The following is a 20786-nucleotide window of genomic DNA, read 5'->3' as shown; positions in this document are numbered from 1 at the left end:
ACAATAATAAGATAATAATTTGGTATTGCCTCGCGGGCCAAATAAAATTACACTGCGGGCCAAATTTGGCCCGCGGGCCAGAGTTTGACACCCCTGTCCTACATGCTGCTGGTTTGCAGACTTTTTTTCACTTGCCTATGCCTACAATGCCTTGTAAAATACATGAAACCATATTGATTCTGCAACCTGCAATTCTGATAATTTATTGATTGTTTAAATCATTTTCCATGTCCAGTCTTTAGGGCCAAAGACTAAACCATAGTTACTGAATTCATCCAAATTCAGTAACTGTAATTGCCTCAAAATGTTTATCAGATTTTGTTTGGACACAGTTATTCATCTTTTCGTACTGATATTTCAAATGGCAGAGTTTGGGTTCTTTCACAACCCTAGTCCGTTTAGTTCGTCCGAATCAGAGTGAAATTGGTACTTTTGGTTCATTCTGTATTTAGTCCAGTGGTGGAAGGAGTATTAGGATCCCTTACTGAAGTAAAAGTACCAATAAAACACTGTGAAATTACTCCACTACAAGTAAAAGTCCTGCATTCAAAACATACTGAGGTAAAAGTACAAAAGTATCAGCACCAAAATGTACTTAAAGTATCAAAAGTAAAAGTACTCGTTATGCAGAATGAACCCACACAGATTGTTTTATATGTTAAATATATTATAAGATTATTTGTATTGATGCATTTATATAAGTAGCATTTTACTGTTGTCCAGATAATTTTAACTACTTAATGCACTGTTATGTTTTATTAATGTGTAATCATATTACATATTTTTTCATGTTGAATCTGAAAAGTAACTAAAGCTGTCAGCTAAATATAGTGGAGTAAAAAGTACAATATTTGCCTCTAAATGTAGTGGAGTAGAAGTATAAAGTTACATAAAATGGAAATACTTAAGTAAAGTACAAGATCTCAAAATTGTACTTAAGTACAGTACTTGAGTAAATGTACTTAGTTACTTCCCACCACTGATTTAGTCTAGTTTACTTTCACAGTGAAGAAATGTAAGCGGACCAAATAAAAAAAGAAGGTGGAGAGCTGGAAATATAATTGCAGTATTCTTTCTTCTTGGTTGGAAAGTTGGCGGTGATCTAAACATGAAAATAAACATGAAATATTGCTGTTGAAATGTTTTCATCTTGACTGCCCTGATCTATCGTGCAAATCCTTTCGCCTCCAGTTAATCTTGAATGATTTTATAAATGTAATTGTTTTTGTGGACTTAATTCAGAATCTCCTGTATGTGTTCTTCAGCCCAGATGTCAATCAAACATCAGACATCAGCAGGAGTCTAAGTCAGGGGCGCAGATGGGATTTTTGAACTGGGGGACGAAGCTGTCAGAAAATGATTTAAACTCAATGAGTTATTTTTCCACTCCATGCCTTAACCAAAATAGGTTTTACATTTACAGACATTTTAAATGAACTGTAGTGAAAACAAAAACCAACCAATTTACATAAATAAAAAGAAGTTTGTACATGAAATTCCCAGTGCAGCCAAACAAATTTACTGACTTGAAACATCTTAATCATTGCATATTTTTAATGAATTATTGTTAAGGAGAATAAGGGTTCTTCTGTTTTGTTTAAGGCGTCATATTTTGACAGTCTTCTTGTAAATTCTGTGGTGGACTCTGCTTACACATCCATGTGCTCTTATTTTGAAAGCTACATGTGTTTGCTTTTATTTTGAAGGCGGGTCTAACACGTTCTTAGCTAACGCCTTATGATGTGTTCAATTTACACTGAAAGTCGGAACTTAAAAGTCGAAACTTGAAAGTCGGAACTTGGAACTTGGAACAACATCGAAAATTCTGACATTCGTATAGACCTTGAACGCACCATTAGCGTACCACACAAACGCTGGACTCTCTGTGTGCGCTGCAATGTCAATTAGGCTGCGTTCAGACAGCAAAGGCTTAATGCTCAATTCGGATTTTTTTGTGGAATCCGATTTTTTTGCAAGGTCGTTCACATTTCCAATTAAATGCGACTTGTATGTGATCTCCAGTGTGAACATTAAACGTACCAAAAGTGTCCCGCATGCGCATTGGAGGACACGACGACGTCACACGCAGCGAGCGTGCTCAGTGTTTATGGAAGTAGCGGAAAACATGGCCGCCAGCAGTAAGCCTATGTATGATGAATGCGACCTGGCCGTTCAGACTGGAGTCGCATGTCAAAAGATCAGATATGTATCGGTTTTAGGACCACATATCCAAGTGGCCTGGATCGCATTTGAAAAAATCGGATCTGTGTCGTTCAGACTGTCATTAAAAGATCAGATGCAGGTCGCATAGGGGCGAAAAAATCGGATTTGGGTCACTTCAGGCTGCAGTCTGACCGTAGCCTAAGGGTGCTTTCACACCGCTAGTTCGATTATTTGGTCGGCACCAGGCAGTAAAATTGTTACATTGTAGCATACAGACTGTGTGTGGTCCGCGTTCACACATGCAAACGAACCACATTGGTCTGAATGACATTTCGTCATCTTCCAGTAGAAATAAGCGGTAATTTGAACTTTCACGATGGAGCGACACGTTCGATGGTCCTTGCTTTTTATATCGTCAACATTACCCATTTCTGAATAGGCTATGGCTCGTTTGGAAGATGAAATTAAATTCTACTTTAAGCTTGGTTTGAGACATGATGAGATTCTACAGTTATTGAACAATTGTTATCAGTATGCTACTCTGAGAAGAATTTTGAAATGTATGAGGTTGTACCGAATGAAACATGTATATTACAGATTAAATTAATTTCATACCAGTGTTTTCCCCTACATCCATTCAGCAGCCGCACAACACATGTGTTGGTAGGTCACACGATTTGCGCTGCTGCTGCTGAATGAATGTAGGAGAATATACACGCAGCACGCAAATTAAGCATTGATGCATTTCGAATAGTTAGTTTAGACCTGAGTTGGTCCAGGTTTGCGTTCTCACCAGAGGGACCGCACCAGAGGTTGGCATTTGGTGCAGAATCAAGCGGACCGAGACCACCTCTTTTTGGAGGTCTCGGTCCGCTTGATTTAGTGCGCACTCGAATGCTTTCACACTGACGAAAACGATCCGAACTAAGAGCTTTTGGTTCGAATGGACTGTTTGGTGCGCACCAACTGCTGTTGGTGTGAAAGCACCCTAAGTCTTACTAATGGAACATTAATCCTCTGTTTTACCGGCGACGTTTGTCGCCTTGTGCCATCTGCGCGCACTGCCAGTCATGTTGCATCTGTTGTTCTGTTTACATCTCACTAAATGCCTGGACAGGTAGCCCCCAATCTGCTGCGTGTTGGTTCATTTCCTGTAATTGGGTAGGATTATGTTTACAGTGCAATCGAACCGCACTAGGGTTACCCCCTCTGGCAGGCGGTCTCAGACCGGTTGTTTTGGTCCGCATCAGAGTACAATTGGAGCGTTCACAAGCGACTAAATGAACCGTAACAAGGATTTAACCGCACCAGAGTTCCATTGAAACGGAATAAACTTTGGGTCATGAAATGGCCCTTTGATGTCCAAGTCTCAGAAGTCCTCCTGCATCACCCAACACCACCTTGAACTTCACAAATTTATTGTTTCAATTGGTCACAGGCTCAGTGCCCGAAAAACTAACCTTTCCCCCTATATAATAGTATTAGCTAATATCTTAAACCTGCAGTGCAGAACTTTTAATAACACAAACACTGTCGACACATGCTTATATTGCAAGAGGCCGAATATAATGGATGTCCATTTATATGGGAAAACCCTGCACTCCAGTTTTAAACCATGAAATGTAAATAGGCCTGTTTCATTTCTCCTTTAAGTACAGATCTGAGGTCAGTTTACAATCACTCAGTACACTGTGATGGAGCATACAGAGCCCTGCAGCTCTGGCTCCAGATCAGTTACTGGAGGTACTGGAGGGGTGATATCATTTTTCCAGCTGCAGAATTCCCATCTTGTGTTTACAAGAGTGTGAGAACAGTGCTGGCTGTATCTTGACATGATGCCAACCACATAACTGGCATAGAAAGCCAATATTTCTAATGAGTCAGTCCACAAGGTGTCATTTTTGTTCAGGCTCTGTTGAAATCCAAATAAAAATGTATTGTTTCGCCAGATTAATTCTCTCTTTCTCTCTTTTTTCCTCCTTCTCAGAATACAAGGTAAGCTTTCTCTTATTTGTTAAGACTTTACAATTATTTTCTTGGCAGCTTTGTTTAGACATGGATTATAATTGTATTCCCTGAAAAATCTCCCACAACCTTTGTGTTTGCCAGATTTACCCTTATGAACTTCTGGCAGTGACGCATAGAGTGAAAGTGAAGCTTCCCAGAGAAGTAGACCGCACCAGACTGGAGGTGAGCTCTCATTATCATTCATCCTATTCTATTCAGCAGTCATTAAAAGCCTGAGAAGCCTGGGTAGCCATGTAGGATCAGATTAGTGAAAGCTTAAAGAAAAGCTATCTCCAGTTTCTGCTAAGGTGGGAAAATGATTGCACATTTTCCTGTGTTTTATATATGCAATGCATTGTAATTTAATGCTGATACAATACAATTACATTCATCTGTAATTCAGCCCAGGTTTTATATTTTCAATTGTTAATGAGTTAAAGTGTATTGGGTTCAATTAACCCAAAGGAAAAAACATGAATAATGTTACACTGCAAAAAAAGAAAAGTTGGGTGAACTCAAAATTTCAAGGCAACAAACTTCAATAAAATTTTAAGTTGGACAATTAAACTAAATATTTTAAGTTTTGTTTTTGAGTTTGCTCAACTCTGAATTTCTCTGGCACGATTGTAACGCCGCTATGAATGTCAGCTAATGTTGTGACCACAATTTTGAGTTGGCATTGATATGCTAATGGCTACTCTTGTAGCTGTAACAAGCAGCGCCGCTAGCATCAGTTAGCCGCTAGCATCAGTTGGCCGCTAGCTTTCGCTAATGACCTAATTTCACAACAAAGAAATAAGAGTTATCAGAACTATTATCCCTTGTTTTGAACCCCAACTTAAAGATATAAGTAACAACAACTCACCAACTTGTTTTTGAGCAGACAACTGGCTTCCTTTGTTGTGCTAACTTACATTATTGCCCTAAATGTCAATAATTTATATTTCCAAGTTTTACCAACTTAAATCACTGTTTTAGGCCAAAAAATACAAGTTGGCTTTTTTGCAGTGTACTCAAGTTTAATTTCAGAGTAGCAAATAAAACATGAGAAACAGTAAAGACCTCTACTGGATCAGAGCAAAGGGCCACACACTGGACAGTTGAATTAAAATGTGAAACACAGAACTGCATTATGTTAAACTGCATGAATATGGAGGACGTGGCCACATTCTGCTCCAACATTATTAATACACAGGTGGAGGAGCTGAAGGAGCTCACTAGAACTGAACATTGTGGGATTTCATGTGACAAATTTGACTGATTTGATTGATTGACTGATTGATTGATTGATTGATTTTAGCTAGTTGTGTTTTCCAGTGCTACAGTTTTGCTAGCTTGTCAAAAACACTGTTTAGCTTGTTTGGAGAGAGTTTTAAGCTAACGCTAGTGACGTTCAAGTCATATGACTGTGGTGTAGTTAGCTATAGCATTCGTTCACGCTTTATTCCCCCTCATGTCATTCAGCCACACACATCCACTGATTTTATGAGCAATAAACAAGCTGCTGTGGGTCTCTCGGCGGCTCCGCTGTCCCCCGGCTCGTAGCGAGATCACCGGCGTTATGGTACCGGTGATCCCGCTACGAGCTGGGAGACAGCGGAGCCGCCGAGAGACCTTTCGCCTTTCAGCTTTCGCTCTAAACTATTTAAAACACCATCTACAGCTAAAGAGAGTTTCGCGTCTGCTGCAACCATGTTGGATCCGTAAGAAAACTACAAGCTTCCAAGTGCCGAGTAGTACGCGTCATCGTCTTGCCGTCCCTCCCCGCTCTGTGATTGGATCCCTAAAACAGGGCTAAGAAAGCTTCCTCGTTGCCAGACTGGATGGAGGTTCGAAATTAAATTTGAGCGCGCAAGGCAGTATGGGTATACCCAGGCTATCATCAAACACCATTTGAGTAGTGAGGACAGTTCATTAAAAGGACAAGCAGCTTCATTTACAATATATGTCTTTTTCACTATGTTTGTCATTTTTTCCTGTTTTTAGAGGCATCTATCTCCTGAGGACTTCATGCAGGTTTTCGGCATGACCCTGGATCAGTTCGACCGCCTGGCCCTGTGGAAGAAGAACGACATGAAGAAGAAGGCACGCCTTTTTTAAACCGAAAAAAAAAAAAGCATCTCAGCAAGCATCCGTCCTGTGTGGGAGGAAGCACAAAAGAAAAACCAACCCATTTGAAATATCTATACATGCACCACCATTATACCCCTTCTTTCCATCTGTAAATTGTCCTGCCACCTGCCTGTGATGCCACAGGGAGGCGCTCCGTGCAGGAACATTTTCATGATGTGGCAGCATCCGAAGCTTTTTGTATGCAATGTGGTCCGAATGTTTGACGTCCAACCTTCCAGAAGAGGACGAGGAGCTGTGTTTGCATGGCCTGTGTTGATGCTCCTCGCCTCCCATGAGGTTTCTGCATCCTCCCGCCCATCTCAGTGCTTTCATAGACCCTGGTAAAATCATAACTTACTGATTACAAATATCTCAGACAGGTCTTCCCCAGGTTTCTGGCTGTTTCTATCTTAAGTTTCACATCAGCAACTAGATGGTTTCCATCCTCTTATCAGTCTGTACATATCTGTTTGATGCTCTGCCCTTTCTTTCTCACTGTCTTTACATCATTTTAAAGGAACACTCCACCGTTTTTTCATATTAAAACATGTTATTCGGGTAAGTAAGAAGAGTTGATACAGACCTCTTGCGTCTCAATGCGTGCACTCAATCGCCCTGGCGCACGGAGCTACTTGGCTAGCACTTAGCTTAGCCCCGTTCATTCATTAGGATCCAAACAGATGGACAGTTAGAAGAGCACTTCGACTCGGCGCAGTAATATCATCACTTCCGCTCCCTCTCACTTTCGTCAGGAGTGATGATATTACTGCGCCGAGTCGAAGTGCTCCCAAGTGCTATTCCGCCATACATTATAGTTATCCTTTTTATCCGCTTCGAAAAGCGCCACGTTTTATTTTGTGTCGCCATACTTGGTCGTTTAACTACTCGTGTAGCTGTATTTAAATAGGGAAAACGTGGAGGAGTTTGGTCGCTTCTAACTGTCCATCTGTTTGGATCCTAATGAATGAACTGGGCTAAGCTAAGTGCTAGCCAAGTAGCTCCGCGCGCCAGGGCGATTGAGTGCACGCATTGAGACGCAAGAGGTCTGTATCAACTCGTCTTACTTACCCGAATAACATGTTTTAATATGAAAAAACGGTGGAGTGTTCCTTTAAGGTTTTCCTGCACTGACTGACTGTTACATTACAACTCAAGCCAGTTCATTTCTACTATAGGACAGTGAAGACTGCAGACTTGTACACACTCACTGTCAGCCAAGTCAAGGCCACAGCACAGACAGGGATCAGAAACTTCTCTGATCTCTCTCTTCAGAAACTGTCAGAAAGCACCTTATCATACATTTTTCAGTTCATGCTTTTTTCTTTTGGAGAGGTTGAGAAGGACTGGCCGGTTAGCCCCATATCTTACATCTCATAAATCAGCACAGATAGGAGAGCCCTGGCTGGATAGGAGCCACATCATGCCGATGAATCACAGATGGGCGTGGGGGGCCAAGGAGGGGGCCCTGCAGAAAACACTACCATACAATTTGAGGGTTTCAGGGTGTGCAAAGGTGTCAAACATGCTGGATTGTCAGAGTCACATCCCCTCATAACAAACAAACAAATTAAATTATTTTTATAAGCTATTTTTGACTTCTGGAAAGGATCATTGAACCGATCACTCATGAGTTGCGGCTGAGAGAAATCATGATTTTGTTACCAGAAAAAAAAGCCAATGCTGACTTTGTTAAGCTTCACAGACCTGCAGCAGCACTTACGCATAACAAGTGAGGTCTTGCTTGATTTAAAACTCAATAGTCTAGCTGTGTTATATCTTGTTGGACAGAAATTTAACTCTATATGTTTGCTGTTTGAAAGCATTGTTGCATTTGGTAAAAAGCTCTACATTTAAGCTGAATCATCAGCTTTGCTTGATGATTTCTGGACCATAAATCAATCAACTCGCCAACTAACGTAATGTTAGATGTATGTGAACATATACTGGACATATACCAGATATATCTGTCTGTGTACAAGCCATGGTGTAAAACTCTTCAGGCATGCATGATGGGAAAATGAAGTTTGTCCACTGTCTTCAGATTAGAAATGTATGAAAGCATTATCATCAATGTGGTTTGAGTGATTGAGTGATTATTTTCTGGTTAAATTGCATCAAATGAAATGCCTGGGTCAGCTGCTTACATTAGCCCATGTTAGGTATTCATTTAATTGCATTAAGGAAGGAATTTTATTTTGAATTGTTGGGGTTGTAGTGTTGTATCACAGAGAAGAGAGCCTTCGAAGAGAAACATATCAAATTTTGAGTTTAATATGAGTGTCAAATTGATTTTGCTCCTATAAGTAACACACTAACTGTCATAAAACGTATTGTCCTCTTTCTAATATTCATCTGCTATTAAAGTGCTTTATCCAAACTACTGAGTCTACTATGAGTCGGAGTGCTTGAGTTTGTGACAAAACCTTCAAGTAAAGTGTACAACAGATTGTATATATATATTATATATCAATATGTGGATGTCTTTTAAGATAGAGAATTAAGTTTTGTGTATGATTTCTAACTCCATCATTCTGTTCCAACCATGAAAGATGGGAAAGCTCATGTTAAAAGGATAGTTCAGATTTTTTGAAGTGAGGTTGTCTGAGGTACTTACCATGATTGATTAGTAATATAATAGGAGCAGGAATTTCAAATAGGGGTGGGCGATATGAAGCATCTCATCATGCTAAAAGATTATCACGATATTTCACGGTATTTTTTGCGATACCGATATTCAAGACTATATTAAAAAAATACTGAAAAATATATATATTTTAGTCTGTATAAATAAATAAAAATCATACAACAAAATAAAAATCAATCATAAACCTAAATGTAGTGTAAATTGCAAATCTCAACAGTTGCCAAATACAAAAAAATTACTCTTGACTCTTGAGTATCAGCAAATAATACCTGTAATAATGATAATAATAATAATAATAATAACACCTGTTGACTTCTGCTGCTCGTTATGTAAAACTCTGACAGAGAATATATGTAGCTACAAATAAGTGAAATGAACCTTTTTAATTGTGTTTGTTGATTACACAGCCAAGCAGAAAAAGTTTCATAATGAAAAAATACTTTAAACTACTTTTTTTTAATTTTTTTTTTTTAGATTTTTAAACTTTGAAATGGGTCAATTTGACCCGCAACATAACAGGCGGATTAAAACTGTCAGCAGAAAACATGCCATGCTACAGTAGTCTTTAATACAACTTTTAATGAGTAGTTGTGAGAATACTGAGCAACAAGTCAAAAAGTAGGGTCTCAAAAGTGAAAATGTTTTCATTGTTTTCTGAACCAGCACATAAGCCGTTCCCATTATTCTCTTCCAAATCAGCCCACAATGGATTGCATGGGATCCATTATACATCAGGCCCACACTGGTCTGATACTCATGAGATTTTGAGTGATGATGCATCCCACAGAAAGATTACACTGATTAGCCTAATGTGACTTCTGCGAGGCTTTAAGTGCTTCCAGCAGTGATGAAATTTCAATAGATGTGATGACACATCTCATTTGCTTCCTTCCCAATATGAAGGGGATAAGTATCAAAAATAGGTTACATCTAGTGAAGTGCCAACGAAGCTTCATGAACCATTTTCTTTATTTTCTGATGGCGCTCTTTGTTCAACAAAGGGCTGAAAACACACTCCATTACCATTGCTAGAGCCTTTTTTAAGCTAAGATTATCATCTATTGGGCTAAAAAAATAAAGCAAATGGTTAACAAAGCTTCATTGTCACTTCACGAGTAACATCTGATAAAAACCCTTTTCATACTGTGTTTCCACATAAGTGCCGTAACGACCTCTGCCTTCATCACGCTTTAGGACATTCATACTGATTCTGCACAATGAAACATTAAAGGTCTGAGAATATATATTGAAACCTGAGAATATATATTGAAACCTGAGAATATACATAAAAAATCTGAGAATATATATTGAAACCTGAGAATATATTAAAAGTCTGAGAATATATATTGAAACCTGAGAATATACATTAAAAATCTGAGAATATACATTGAAACCTGAGAATATATATTGAAACCTGAGAATATATATAGAAACCTGAGAATATATTAAAAGTCTTTTATGGCTGAATTTGTTTCCCAGTTGACTTATATATATATTAACTTATATCCTAATGTGGTTTCATTAAAATGATTATCAGAAAATGACTCAAGATGTGTGACTCTGACAAGAAGATATTTATCTTGAGAAATGTATTTCTCTGAAGCTGGCTGCTTGTTAATCTTGCTCTTATTTTGTTCAACAACAAAATTCCCATATTGAAAGTTTTATTCAATTCATTCTGAACTTTTTCTACTAATGGAAACAATCGCATAACGTTATTCTGTTAATTCAAAATGTTACTATTACATTTCGTCACACTGTTAAAATAATCACCTAAGTCAAAATTGTTTATTTGCCTAAATCATCTCCTCATAGCCACCTATGGTAAAATCTCCTACATCCTCAGTTGATCAGATCATGTGATTTTACCCCTTTAAGATCATCACTTCTTTGACAATTTGCCACATTCATAGTCATCAGATAAGAACCCAGCAAAAAAGAGCTAGAGGGAGATTTTTATTGTTGACACGAATATTGGTAAAACTTTATTTTGAAGGTGTCTGCATAAGAGTGACATGAGTGTGTCATAAACATGACATGGGATGTGTCATGAACATTAATGACACTTTGAAGTAACATTAATGCTCATGATACTTGTCATGTCATGTTTCTGACAGGCTTGTGTCACTTAGGGGTGTGCCATATCGTATCGTTCACGATAATATCGGTATATTTTTTTAATGGTTAAAAAAATTGCATTGCATCGTTAGCCTCGAGCTAACATAAGCTAACAATTAAAATTGTTTTAATCACAAAAAGCTACTTATTCCCTGTTGCTAAACACATCACAGCTTTCAAAATAAGAGCACAGTGTGTTAACAGAATCCACCACGGAATTTACAAGAAGACTGTCAAAATAAGATGCCTTAAATAAAACATACAAGAACCTTTATAGTCCTTTACATAATTTCATTACAATATGCCCCCGTTTTTGTTTTTGCACTTGGCAATTGTTGAGATTTGCACTTCACACTACATTTTAGATTTTTATTTATTTGTACAGACTAAAAAAATCATATTTTCTATATCTTTCTAAGTATTTCTTAATAGCATCAAGAATATCGTTAGCGCAAAAATAGCCTGAAATATTGTGATATTCTTTTCGGGCCATATCGCCCAGCCCTAGTGTCACTCTTATGTAGACACCTTCAAAATAAAATGTTACCATATTTTGCTTAAGTCACAAAGCCATGTTCAAAAAATTGCATTAAAAATTAATTTATTTCTCTTAAGTTACATAATTTACACACAGTGTTATTATTACTATGCCAATAGCCATCCTTTTTGAGTGAAATGATCAATAAATGTCATATGTTACACTTTTGGTGAAGTTTTTTGTGTTTCCTGCAAAACTTGAAAAAATGACTTAGGCGATTATTTTAACAGGGTGTTGATTTCTGAGACAATGAGCAGCCCAGAAGGAGCAATATCCCACAGATGGCTGGGAACCACAGAAGACCCGCCTCTTTTAATGTAGCCTACGATTGGCCGACAGCGCCGTCAGTCACTGCTGGGGGTCGGCAGCAGGCGCACCCGCCCTGCCTCTATTGTCACCGGTGCGGCAGGAATATTTATTTTGAACATGGAAAAGGAGAAAAACGACAAAGGTAAGCTGCTGTTTGCTCTCAGACTCTTACTGTCTGCTGGTTACATGTCAGCTCGGCTTGTCGTTGATCACAGTGTGTGTGTCTGTCTGCACTGGATCAATTCATTCACAGAGTGTGTGTGTGTGTGTGTGTGTGAGGATGCATGCTGCCTTTGATTTCATGTCGATATTTTAAAAAAGACATTGCTTATCTTTCTAAACATTGGCAAACACTCACTATGGGACTTAAGTCTTAAGCAGTATAGTGGTTTTTAGTCCACTTTGTATACTTTGGTCATTTAATTAGGCGCATTAACATCTTTAACCTATAATATTTAATAAAAAATATTATTAGTTAGTTAGTCTTAAGATAGGTAGGCATTAGGTATTAGGTATTTGTTGGTGTTTTTTTTCCCAGCGAATACTTAAAAAGTATTTAATTGCATCATTCCAGTTTACCAATCACTATAACACCTAGTAATAAATAATACCTAGTGTTTGTTTTTGCAATTTTATGATATAAAGGATAAAGAGTTGTATGGATGCAGTTGACTCAAATAGGTGTTATTTTTGCTCTATTGGAGTATTCAGATAAGTCAGTGTTAATCAGTTCTAAATACAGGAGTTTCAGTGTTGTGAATGGGACTGTAAAGGGTACAAAGGACCATGTGGTAGGAGAAGACAGGGCAGCAGGAAGAGGAGGAGGAGGAGGAGTAGGGAGGAGGAGGAGGGAGGAGTGTGATTAATTGGCAGACTCAGGGTGTGTGTGTGTGTGTGTGTGTCTGCTTCCAGCATCAGCAGCCCTGCAGGAGGAGGGGCAGCTGGGACCCGAGCTCTCTGTCAGCTCCCCATGATGCCATCAAATGATGTAACCTCCAGACAACAGCTCCCAAGGTCTTTATTTAGAGGAAAAGGGGTAAACTGATTCTCTTAATCAGTTTAATACTTTTGGATATCTTAATCGCTGTAGGAGGCCGTTCCAGCAGCTCAGTGCTGTGGGACAAATCCAATTAGTCCAATTCAACAGAGCACCGGCACAGACAAAGCACGAGATTTAGAGTAATTAGGCTGGAACAGTTGATAAGATCAAGAAATTAAGTAAATGCTGATGAAGCATTAGCCATCTATTTACGTGTATACATTTAAGCTAGTCTACAGCTTTTTGCCTCTTTTTAAACTGACAGACACACACACACACACACACACACACACACACACAGACATATATATATATATATATATATATACTATAATAAAATTAGGTATTTTTGTGAATGTGAGGGGTAAAACTGTGAATGTGAGAATGTGAGAGATATTTTTGTTAATGTGAGGTAAAACTGTGAATGTGAGAGGTATTTTTGTGTGTGAGGTAAAATTGTGAATGTGAGAGGTATTTTTTGTGTATGTGAGAGGTAAAACTGTGAATGTGAGAGGTATTTTTTGTGTATGTGTGAGGTAAAACTGTGAATGTGAGAGGTATTTTTTGTGTATGTGAGGGGTAAAATTGTGAATGTGAGAGGTATTTTTTGTGTATGTGAGAGGTAAAACTGTGAATGTGAGAGGTATTTTTGTTATTGTGAGGTAAAATTGTGAATGTGAGAGGTATTTTTTGTGTATGTGAGGTAAAACTGTGAATGTGAGAGGTATTTTTTCTGTATGTGAGAGGTAAAACTGTGAATGTGAGAGGTATTTTTTGTGTATGTGAGGTAAAACTGTGAATGTGAGAGGTATTTTTTGTGTATGTGAGGGGTAAAATTGTGAATGTGAGAAGTAAAACTGTGTATGTGGGAGGTATTTTTGTGTATGTGAGATACCAATGAGTGATGTGTTTTAACCTCCCTATTCTAATGCTAAAGCCCTATTTGATTTAATCCATTAGAAAATTATTTTCTAACAGTCTAGTTTGATTTCTAGCCAAAGTTTGTATTAATGCACTTTTGGGTGATACAAACAGACTGAACCTAAAATAAAAAAATTGATGGACTGAGATTATATTTATGTGATATGCTACCTGAGTTTGTTACCAATAACTATAGGAAGTTTGACAATCCTAAACATGTTTTCCTTTAAAAAAACCTTAATTTAAAAAATGAAGCAAAGGTTCTCAAATGTTAAATGATGTTAACACAAACATCTATGCACAAATGCAAAAGTTTTCTATACTATAGACACATTTCAGTCATTTCCAAGAAATCATTAACATTCGAGTAATGACTTCGTTCCGTAGAATAAGCTTTGTTTACCACTTGTCACTTTTCCAACATCCGGACTTTGAATTTGGAAGACTTTATACTTGTTCAGCCTATTGTCTTTTATTTTTAGCTTTTGTTGTACACGTGTTAATGTGTGTGTGTGCCTGAGGTATTTCCTTGGAAGTTCAGGTCAGCTTCACAAAGCCCAGTTGTGACAATGGACAAAAACAGGCAGACAAAGTATAGACATCCTGGTGGCTTGTAGAAAGAATGGAGCTCTGAAACAACAAAGTAATCTGCAGATACAGAGGACTTTGTAGCAGATTTTTTAATTTCTTCCCATACTTGACTGCAATACAGTGAGATCAGTGATATACTCTATTTTCATATGGTGGACACACACTTTACATAGTTAAGTAGTGAGTGTGGAGTGGAATATTTTCCTTAAAAACTTTAGAATGTTGCAGAAGATAAACATGACCAAACATAGTGATAGTTAAGGAGGCTACTGTGGAAGTTACATGGCAGAGAACGCTTTATTAACCGAAGATCATTTTAACAAGGTCCTAATTTAATACTGTGGGGTATTTAATATACAGTAAGACAAAATAGTCATACAGGCAAACAGGCCCAAATCAGCATTTCTTCATCAATAACAAATAAATGAAACAAATATCTGATTTCATATAAAGCCAAGCCAAGTCACATTTGACTGCTCCTGAATGGAACATAATGGGACTGAGAGAGTCCATGAATGAGAGTGTCCACTTGATGGCAACTCTAAGCCATGCATTTTTTCCTGCAGTGGTTATATATTGCCTTCTCTACCATATCTTTGTGAGCTCACCTATTTTGTTTGCACAGGTTTAGGCTTTCTTTCTTTGAGACAAACTTGTCTCATCTGGCAACCCCTAAAAAATACAGAAACTGTAGTAAACAAACAGTGCCTGTCTGGTTAAGATCTACCACAGTAACAGTAAAGAGTTAACACATACCTTTTAAATTCCTTTTAGCTCTCTCCAAACAGATACTGCAGCTGCAGGAAAAAAAAGTCTTGGTTGCTGGTCCTCGTTTGGTGCTCCAAAATTTAAACAAGGTCAGAGTAGGAGAGTTTAAACAGTCTGACATGGAACTACAGGTGCAACTGTGTGTCCAATAGTTCAATATAGTATATAATATATATATATACTGGCATAGTAAATGGCATACTCACCACAGAGATTCATGTTTTCCTTTCCATGTTTGTGTTCACTGCCTTAAATGATATAGTTCATTTTAATTAAATACCACTCATTTCTACCTAAGACATGGTAAAGTACTAAATCCCGCTTCTTTGTTGGTCTTATTAAATCGATGCATCTTCATCTTCATCTTTATCATTCCTGGTGTTGCATGGTATACAGTTACTAGAAAGATATAGAACTGGTACTTTAGGAATGACAGTGCTATGTCTCATGAGTTGCATCGATTTGTGTCTTTGAAACAGTCTCAAGATTTTAGTCAGGCGTGTTATCTAAATAAAGGGGACACCCCGAACAAAAGCACCACATTTTTTCCACATGTTCTCTATCACTATAGGTTTCCATTTTTGGTGGGAGCCACTTCATCAAGATTGCGGATCGGAGATGGCAGCCATATAAAGTCTATGAGAACCAATATATCTTCCAAGCCACTTAGAAGGTCAATCTTGGTGTCAAAATCCACATTTTCAGGGTCAAGGACTCATTTAAAACTATTGAGAATATCACTAGATGATTAGTTGATCAAATAGAAATGATAATTTTCACCCAGACTGGTAGGCAACTCGCTTCAAGTGCTGCAGCAGAGAATCCTGAGCTGAAAATGTTTGGAATCTTTGTTCACGGGAGAGTTTGGATTAGCTGCCATGTACACTGCTCAAAAAAATCAAAGGAACACTTTCATCTCATGTCAGATCTTGTATATACATTTTTCCCAACAGAAAATGTATATTTTGACACCAAGATTGACCTTCTAAATGGCTTGAAAGATATATTGGTTCTCATAGACTTCATATGGCTGCCATCTCCGATTCGCAATCTTGATGAAGTGGCTCCGACCAAAAATTGAAACCTATGGTGATGGAGAGCATGTGGAAAAAAATTGGTGCTTTTGTCCGGTGTGTCTCCATTCTTATGAAATCTGGTCCTAAGCCGCCTGACTATTAGTCATCATGAAACACACAAACAGGTTATTAAAGTTCGGTATGACAGCCCTCAGCTCGGGGAAATACCTTGAAATACCGCTAATTTCATCAATATATCTCTAATAACATTATCAAGATGAAATATTTGGTACTTCATAACAATAAGTTTATATAGCTTTGAGTTTTCTGAGCAGCTGACTCTATTATTCTAGCTCTGTCAGTGATGATGACATCATCAATAAAGGACATCTGGTTCCAGTGTATGTGTGTGTGAGCTGAGTTTTGATATGCAACGCTGTCCAAAAGTCTGTGTCCATTCTGTGCTGCCCAAAATACTGTAATCATGAGTTACATCATCCAGAAAGATGTGTTATGATGCTCAATTTGTAGCACTGACTGGGTAGTTATTGTAAAAATCATAACATAATTAGCTGGTATAAATGAACATTCACATTTTCACTCTAACATTTAGCTGCAGGATTTCTTAGTTTACCCTCTTTCCCTTTTGTTCATCTGCTTCCTTTGTCTGCTCCACCCTTTGTCTCCTCATTCATCCAATATTCTTTACTCTTGAGCTTTCCTTTTGTCTTGCTCTTTTTCTCCTCCCTCCTCCCTTTCTCCTCCTTCATACAGTATTTGCTCCCACTGCGCCTTGCTTAAGGCCAACATTCCCAGCATGCTGTCTGACTCAAGTCAATATCCAATCTCTTCACTGTGTGCAAAACCTCTCTCTCCCATAACAGGTCCAGGTGTTTGCCTGCAGGTGAGGACTGACTCATAGTCAGAAGTCATAAAGAAGACAAAATTAGTACATTTTTGGTCTTAGGTGTGTGCATGCATGTACACAGTGTGTTGCATTGGCTATATACACACACTTGTTCCTATCTGTTTTATTGTGTCTGTCTACCAGCTACAGTCAGTCTCATTAAGATCATTTAAAAATGTTTCATTTTTACAACTGTAGTTACGACCCCTGTCATCATGTGTGATAAAGTTCTTTCTCTGCCAGACAGTGCTTGTTCTCAAAGAGGGAAATAGGTTTTATTTGTATGAACTGCATATATTTCACATTTAGAATGGGATGTAGACTGGGTATAAGGCTCACGGTATCTCCACTCTTTATTTTTGTGAAGTTAATTAGCATGAGCCACTCTGCTTATTCATTTTTTTTTTTACTTTTTTTTAGGCAAATGCTATTTGTACCTAGGTGTCTGTAGCTAACAAGGCTATGTTCACCCAGGGTGGATAGCAAATTAAGTATACAAATAAAAAGTGACTTATTTCATCCAGAAGTATTATTTTCTACCTATTATGAGCAGGCGGCAACCTCCGGGTCTGAGCAGGGAGGCAAACCAGGAAGTGCCTTGAGCCTGCATTCTACCGAAAGTTTCAGCAGGGGGTGCAAAAAAAAAAAAATCTGTCCATTAATTTCAATGCAAAATGAGAAAACTTCTCACTTGATTTATTTTCTAATAATTCCATTTTGCACTGAAGAGCCAAGAGTAATTTTTTTCTATTTTGGAACTGCTGAGATTTGCGCTTTACACTAGATTTTGGATTTTATTTTGTTGTACAATTTCCATTCCATTCATATAGACCAAATCTTTTTTTTAAATCATATTTTCTGTATATTTTTCAGTATTTTGTAATACGTTGTTATTGCAAAAATACCCTGACATATTGTGATTTTTTTCTTTTAGGGCCATATATCGCCCTAGCCTGGGTATACCCATTCTGCCTTGCGCGCTCAAATTTAATTTCGAACCTCCATCCAGTCTGGCAACCAGGGCCGTTTCTTAGCCCTGTTTTAGGGATCCAATCACAGAGTGGGGAGGGACGGCAAGACGATGACGCGTACTACTCGGCACTTTGAAGCTTGTAGTTTTCTTACGGATCCAACATGGCTGCAGCAGACGCGAAACTCTCTTTAGCTGTAGATGGTGTTTTAAATAGTTTAGAGCAAAAGTTGAAAGGCGAAAGGTCTCTCGGCGGCTCCACTGTCCCCCGGCTCGTAGCGAGACTATTAGCCGCTAGTGGCGCTAATCACCGGCGCTACCGCAACGCCGGTGATCTGGCTACGAGCCGGGGGACAGCGGAGCCGCCGAGAGACCCGCAGCAGCTTGTTTATTGCCAATAAAATCAGTGGATGTGTGTGGCTGAATGAGGGGGAATAAAGCGTGAAAATAAATAATCTTGCAGAAAGCGAGAACTGGAGAAGCAAAGCAGCAAGCAACACTCTCTCACAGACACACACACAACAAACATCCATTTCTGTTGCTCTACTACGTCATCTGGTATAACTGATCTGATTGGCTAAGAGCTACCTACAGACGCTTTTGATAGACATTCTAAGCGCCCAATAAACGGCTCTGGAGGATCGTAAACCACACCTCCTCTACGGAGAAATGAACGGCTGGTTTCCAGACTAAATCTCATTTGAGATTAGTCTGGTGTTAGCCAGGCTAATATCGCCCAGCCCTACCACCAAAGAAAGCTGAAACCTTCAGCGCAGAGCAGACTCAGTTCAAGGTCAAAACACGCTGTAATTGTCACGGATATTAAATCTGTGCCAGCCACTGCCAGTTAAAAACCCAACCAGCTCACCAATATCAGAAACAAATTAAAGACGATTTTGATATATTTGCTAGTTGCCTTTTTTTGGTGCATAACAGACTGGTCATCTCGAGGCCTTCTGATGTTTTCTCTAAAAGACAAAATGGACCAGACGTCAACATGCTATGCTGTTTCACCTGTCAGCCTGGCGCCAGCAGGGTGGTGGGCCAGTGATGGACCAAGCGTAGATGTGCTTCCAGCCCCGTCTCAAAGTTGTTTTTTGTAGTTTGTATGTGGGAAAAACATGTTAAATTACATATGAAGGGAGGAACTTAAAGCACTGCTTCCATATAAAAAATTCTAATAAATCAATGAAGTGATTGACAATAATGTATTTAATGATTATATATTGCACTGAGGAGAGCAGAAGTGATTTATGAGAACATGCCTCTGTCTGTCCTGACCACTCTCTTTGCCTGTCTGTGCTTGCGAGAGGAAAATGCATGATGCCTGTGTTAAGAAGCTGAGATTCTGACCTTCAAGTCTGGACATGTTACAGCTAATGTGTTTAGATAGTTCAGTTTCTGTAAATACAAGTTCACCATACCCTCATTCCCTTTCTTCACCTCACACTCCAACTTCTTTTATGGATTTTGTGTGGAGTTATGTACCAGCAGTGTTGGGGAAAGTTACTTTTAAGACTAACTACTTAACTAAGTTACTCTTTATTGAAAGTACTTTCACAGTTACCTATTTAAATGCTATCTAAATATGATGTTTGGTGTGTTGTCACTTCTATTGTAAAGAAATAGCCACACTACAACTGTTAACTGGCAAAACTGACCCAAAAGAGACACTGTAAACCAGCCAGCGGCGACTTCGCTCATACGTGATTTGCAGACTGGACGCTAAGGGGTTAACATCCCCTCCGGCTCTTTGATTGCAGCTGGAAGAGACTGCTGCAGGAGGAATGTGCCGATTGTCAGTGCGTTGGGGCGGGAGGGGCAGCCAGCAGTCCCTGCGGCTCTTAAAGAAGAGAAAGAACGAGTCTCCAAAAGTCTCCAGTAACACCAGAAAAAGTCGCTAGTTTTGTAGCTAGTCACTTTTTTAGAAAAAAAAGTCACTAGGGGGGTCTGAAAAGTCAACATTAAAGTAAATAGTATCAAATCCAACTTGGAATTGGCAAATCCACAATATTAAAGGAGTCAGACAATGAGAAGACTAAAACCCCAAAACAGAAATCTCTTAATCTCTAAATTGTTCTAGCCTTGGCAGAAGATTTTCAATGTTTGTATGACCTAATCATCTATTTGCTGATTAACTGAAGATAGTTTTTAGGGGCATTAAATATTTAATATAAACTTCTATAATCTGCCACATTATAAAAAAGATTGAAAAACAAGTGGTTCATTAGCCTGGCTAACGCCAGACTATATCACAAATGAGATATAATCTGGAGACCACCTATTCATTTTTTCATAAAGGAGGTGTGGTTTACGATTGTCCAGAGCCGTTTATTGGGCGATACGAATGTCTATCATAAGCGTCTGTACGTAGCTCTTAGCCAATCATATCAATTATACCAGATGACGTATGTAGAGCGAGAGAAATTCGACGAGGAAGCATCAAGGAAAAAGACAATTGATGTTTACACAGGACCGGGGTCTCGCTAAACCCCATTAGCTTAGCCACTAACGGGGCTAGTTGGTAGATTAGGCTTTTGCCAAATCCTGTTGGAAGCAAAGCTAAAACATCCTTTTTGGTGGTGAATCAGGAGTGTAAAGCCAAAGGTTGTTCTTTTAAAATAAACTTTGGCTCCAAACTATCTAGAACACTATCTACAGCTAGATCCAAAGAGAGCTTCAC

At 38.6% G+C, this 20786-nt stretch overlaps 1 protein-coding gene across 1 annotated transcript in view; it reads left to right on the top strand.

Annotated features, from left to right (window-relative positions):
• ablim2 (actin binding LIM protein family, member 2) overlaps positions 1-6813 on the top strand; it is a 134679-nt gene extending 127866 nt beyond the window's left edge. The window contains exons 20-22 of the mRNA XM_059354209.1: positions 4151-4158; positions 4273-4353; positions 6157-6813. Coding sequence (XP_059210192.1) covers positions 4151-4158; positions 4273-4353; positions 6157-6270 — 203 coding nt within the window. The 3' untranslated portion in view covers positions 6271-6813. The remainder of the gene's footprint in view (positions 1-4150; positions 4159-4272; positions 4354-6156) is intronic.
• Positions 6814-20786: the final 13973 nt, after the last annotated feature.

This window comes from Centropristis striata, chromosome 17 (genome assembly GCF_030273125.1).
Source record: "Centropristis striata isolate RG_2023a ecotype Rhode Island chromosome 17, C.striata_1.0, whole genome shotgun sequence".
Classification (NCBI taxonomy): Eukaryota; Metazoa; Chordata; class Actinopteri; order Perciformes; family Serranidae; genus Centropristis; species Centropristis striata.
This window is presented reverse-complemented; position numbering and strand designations above follow the sequence as displayed.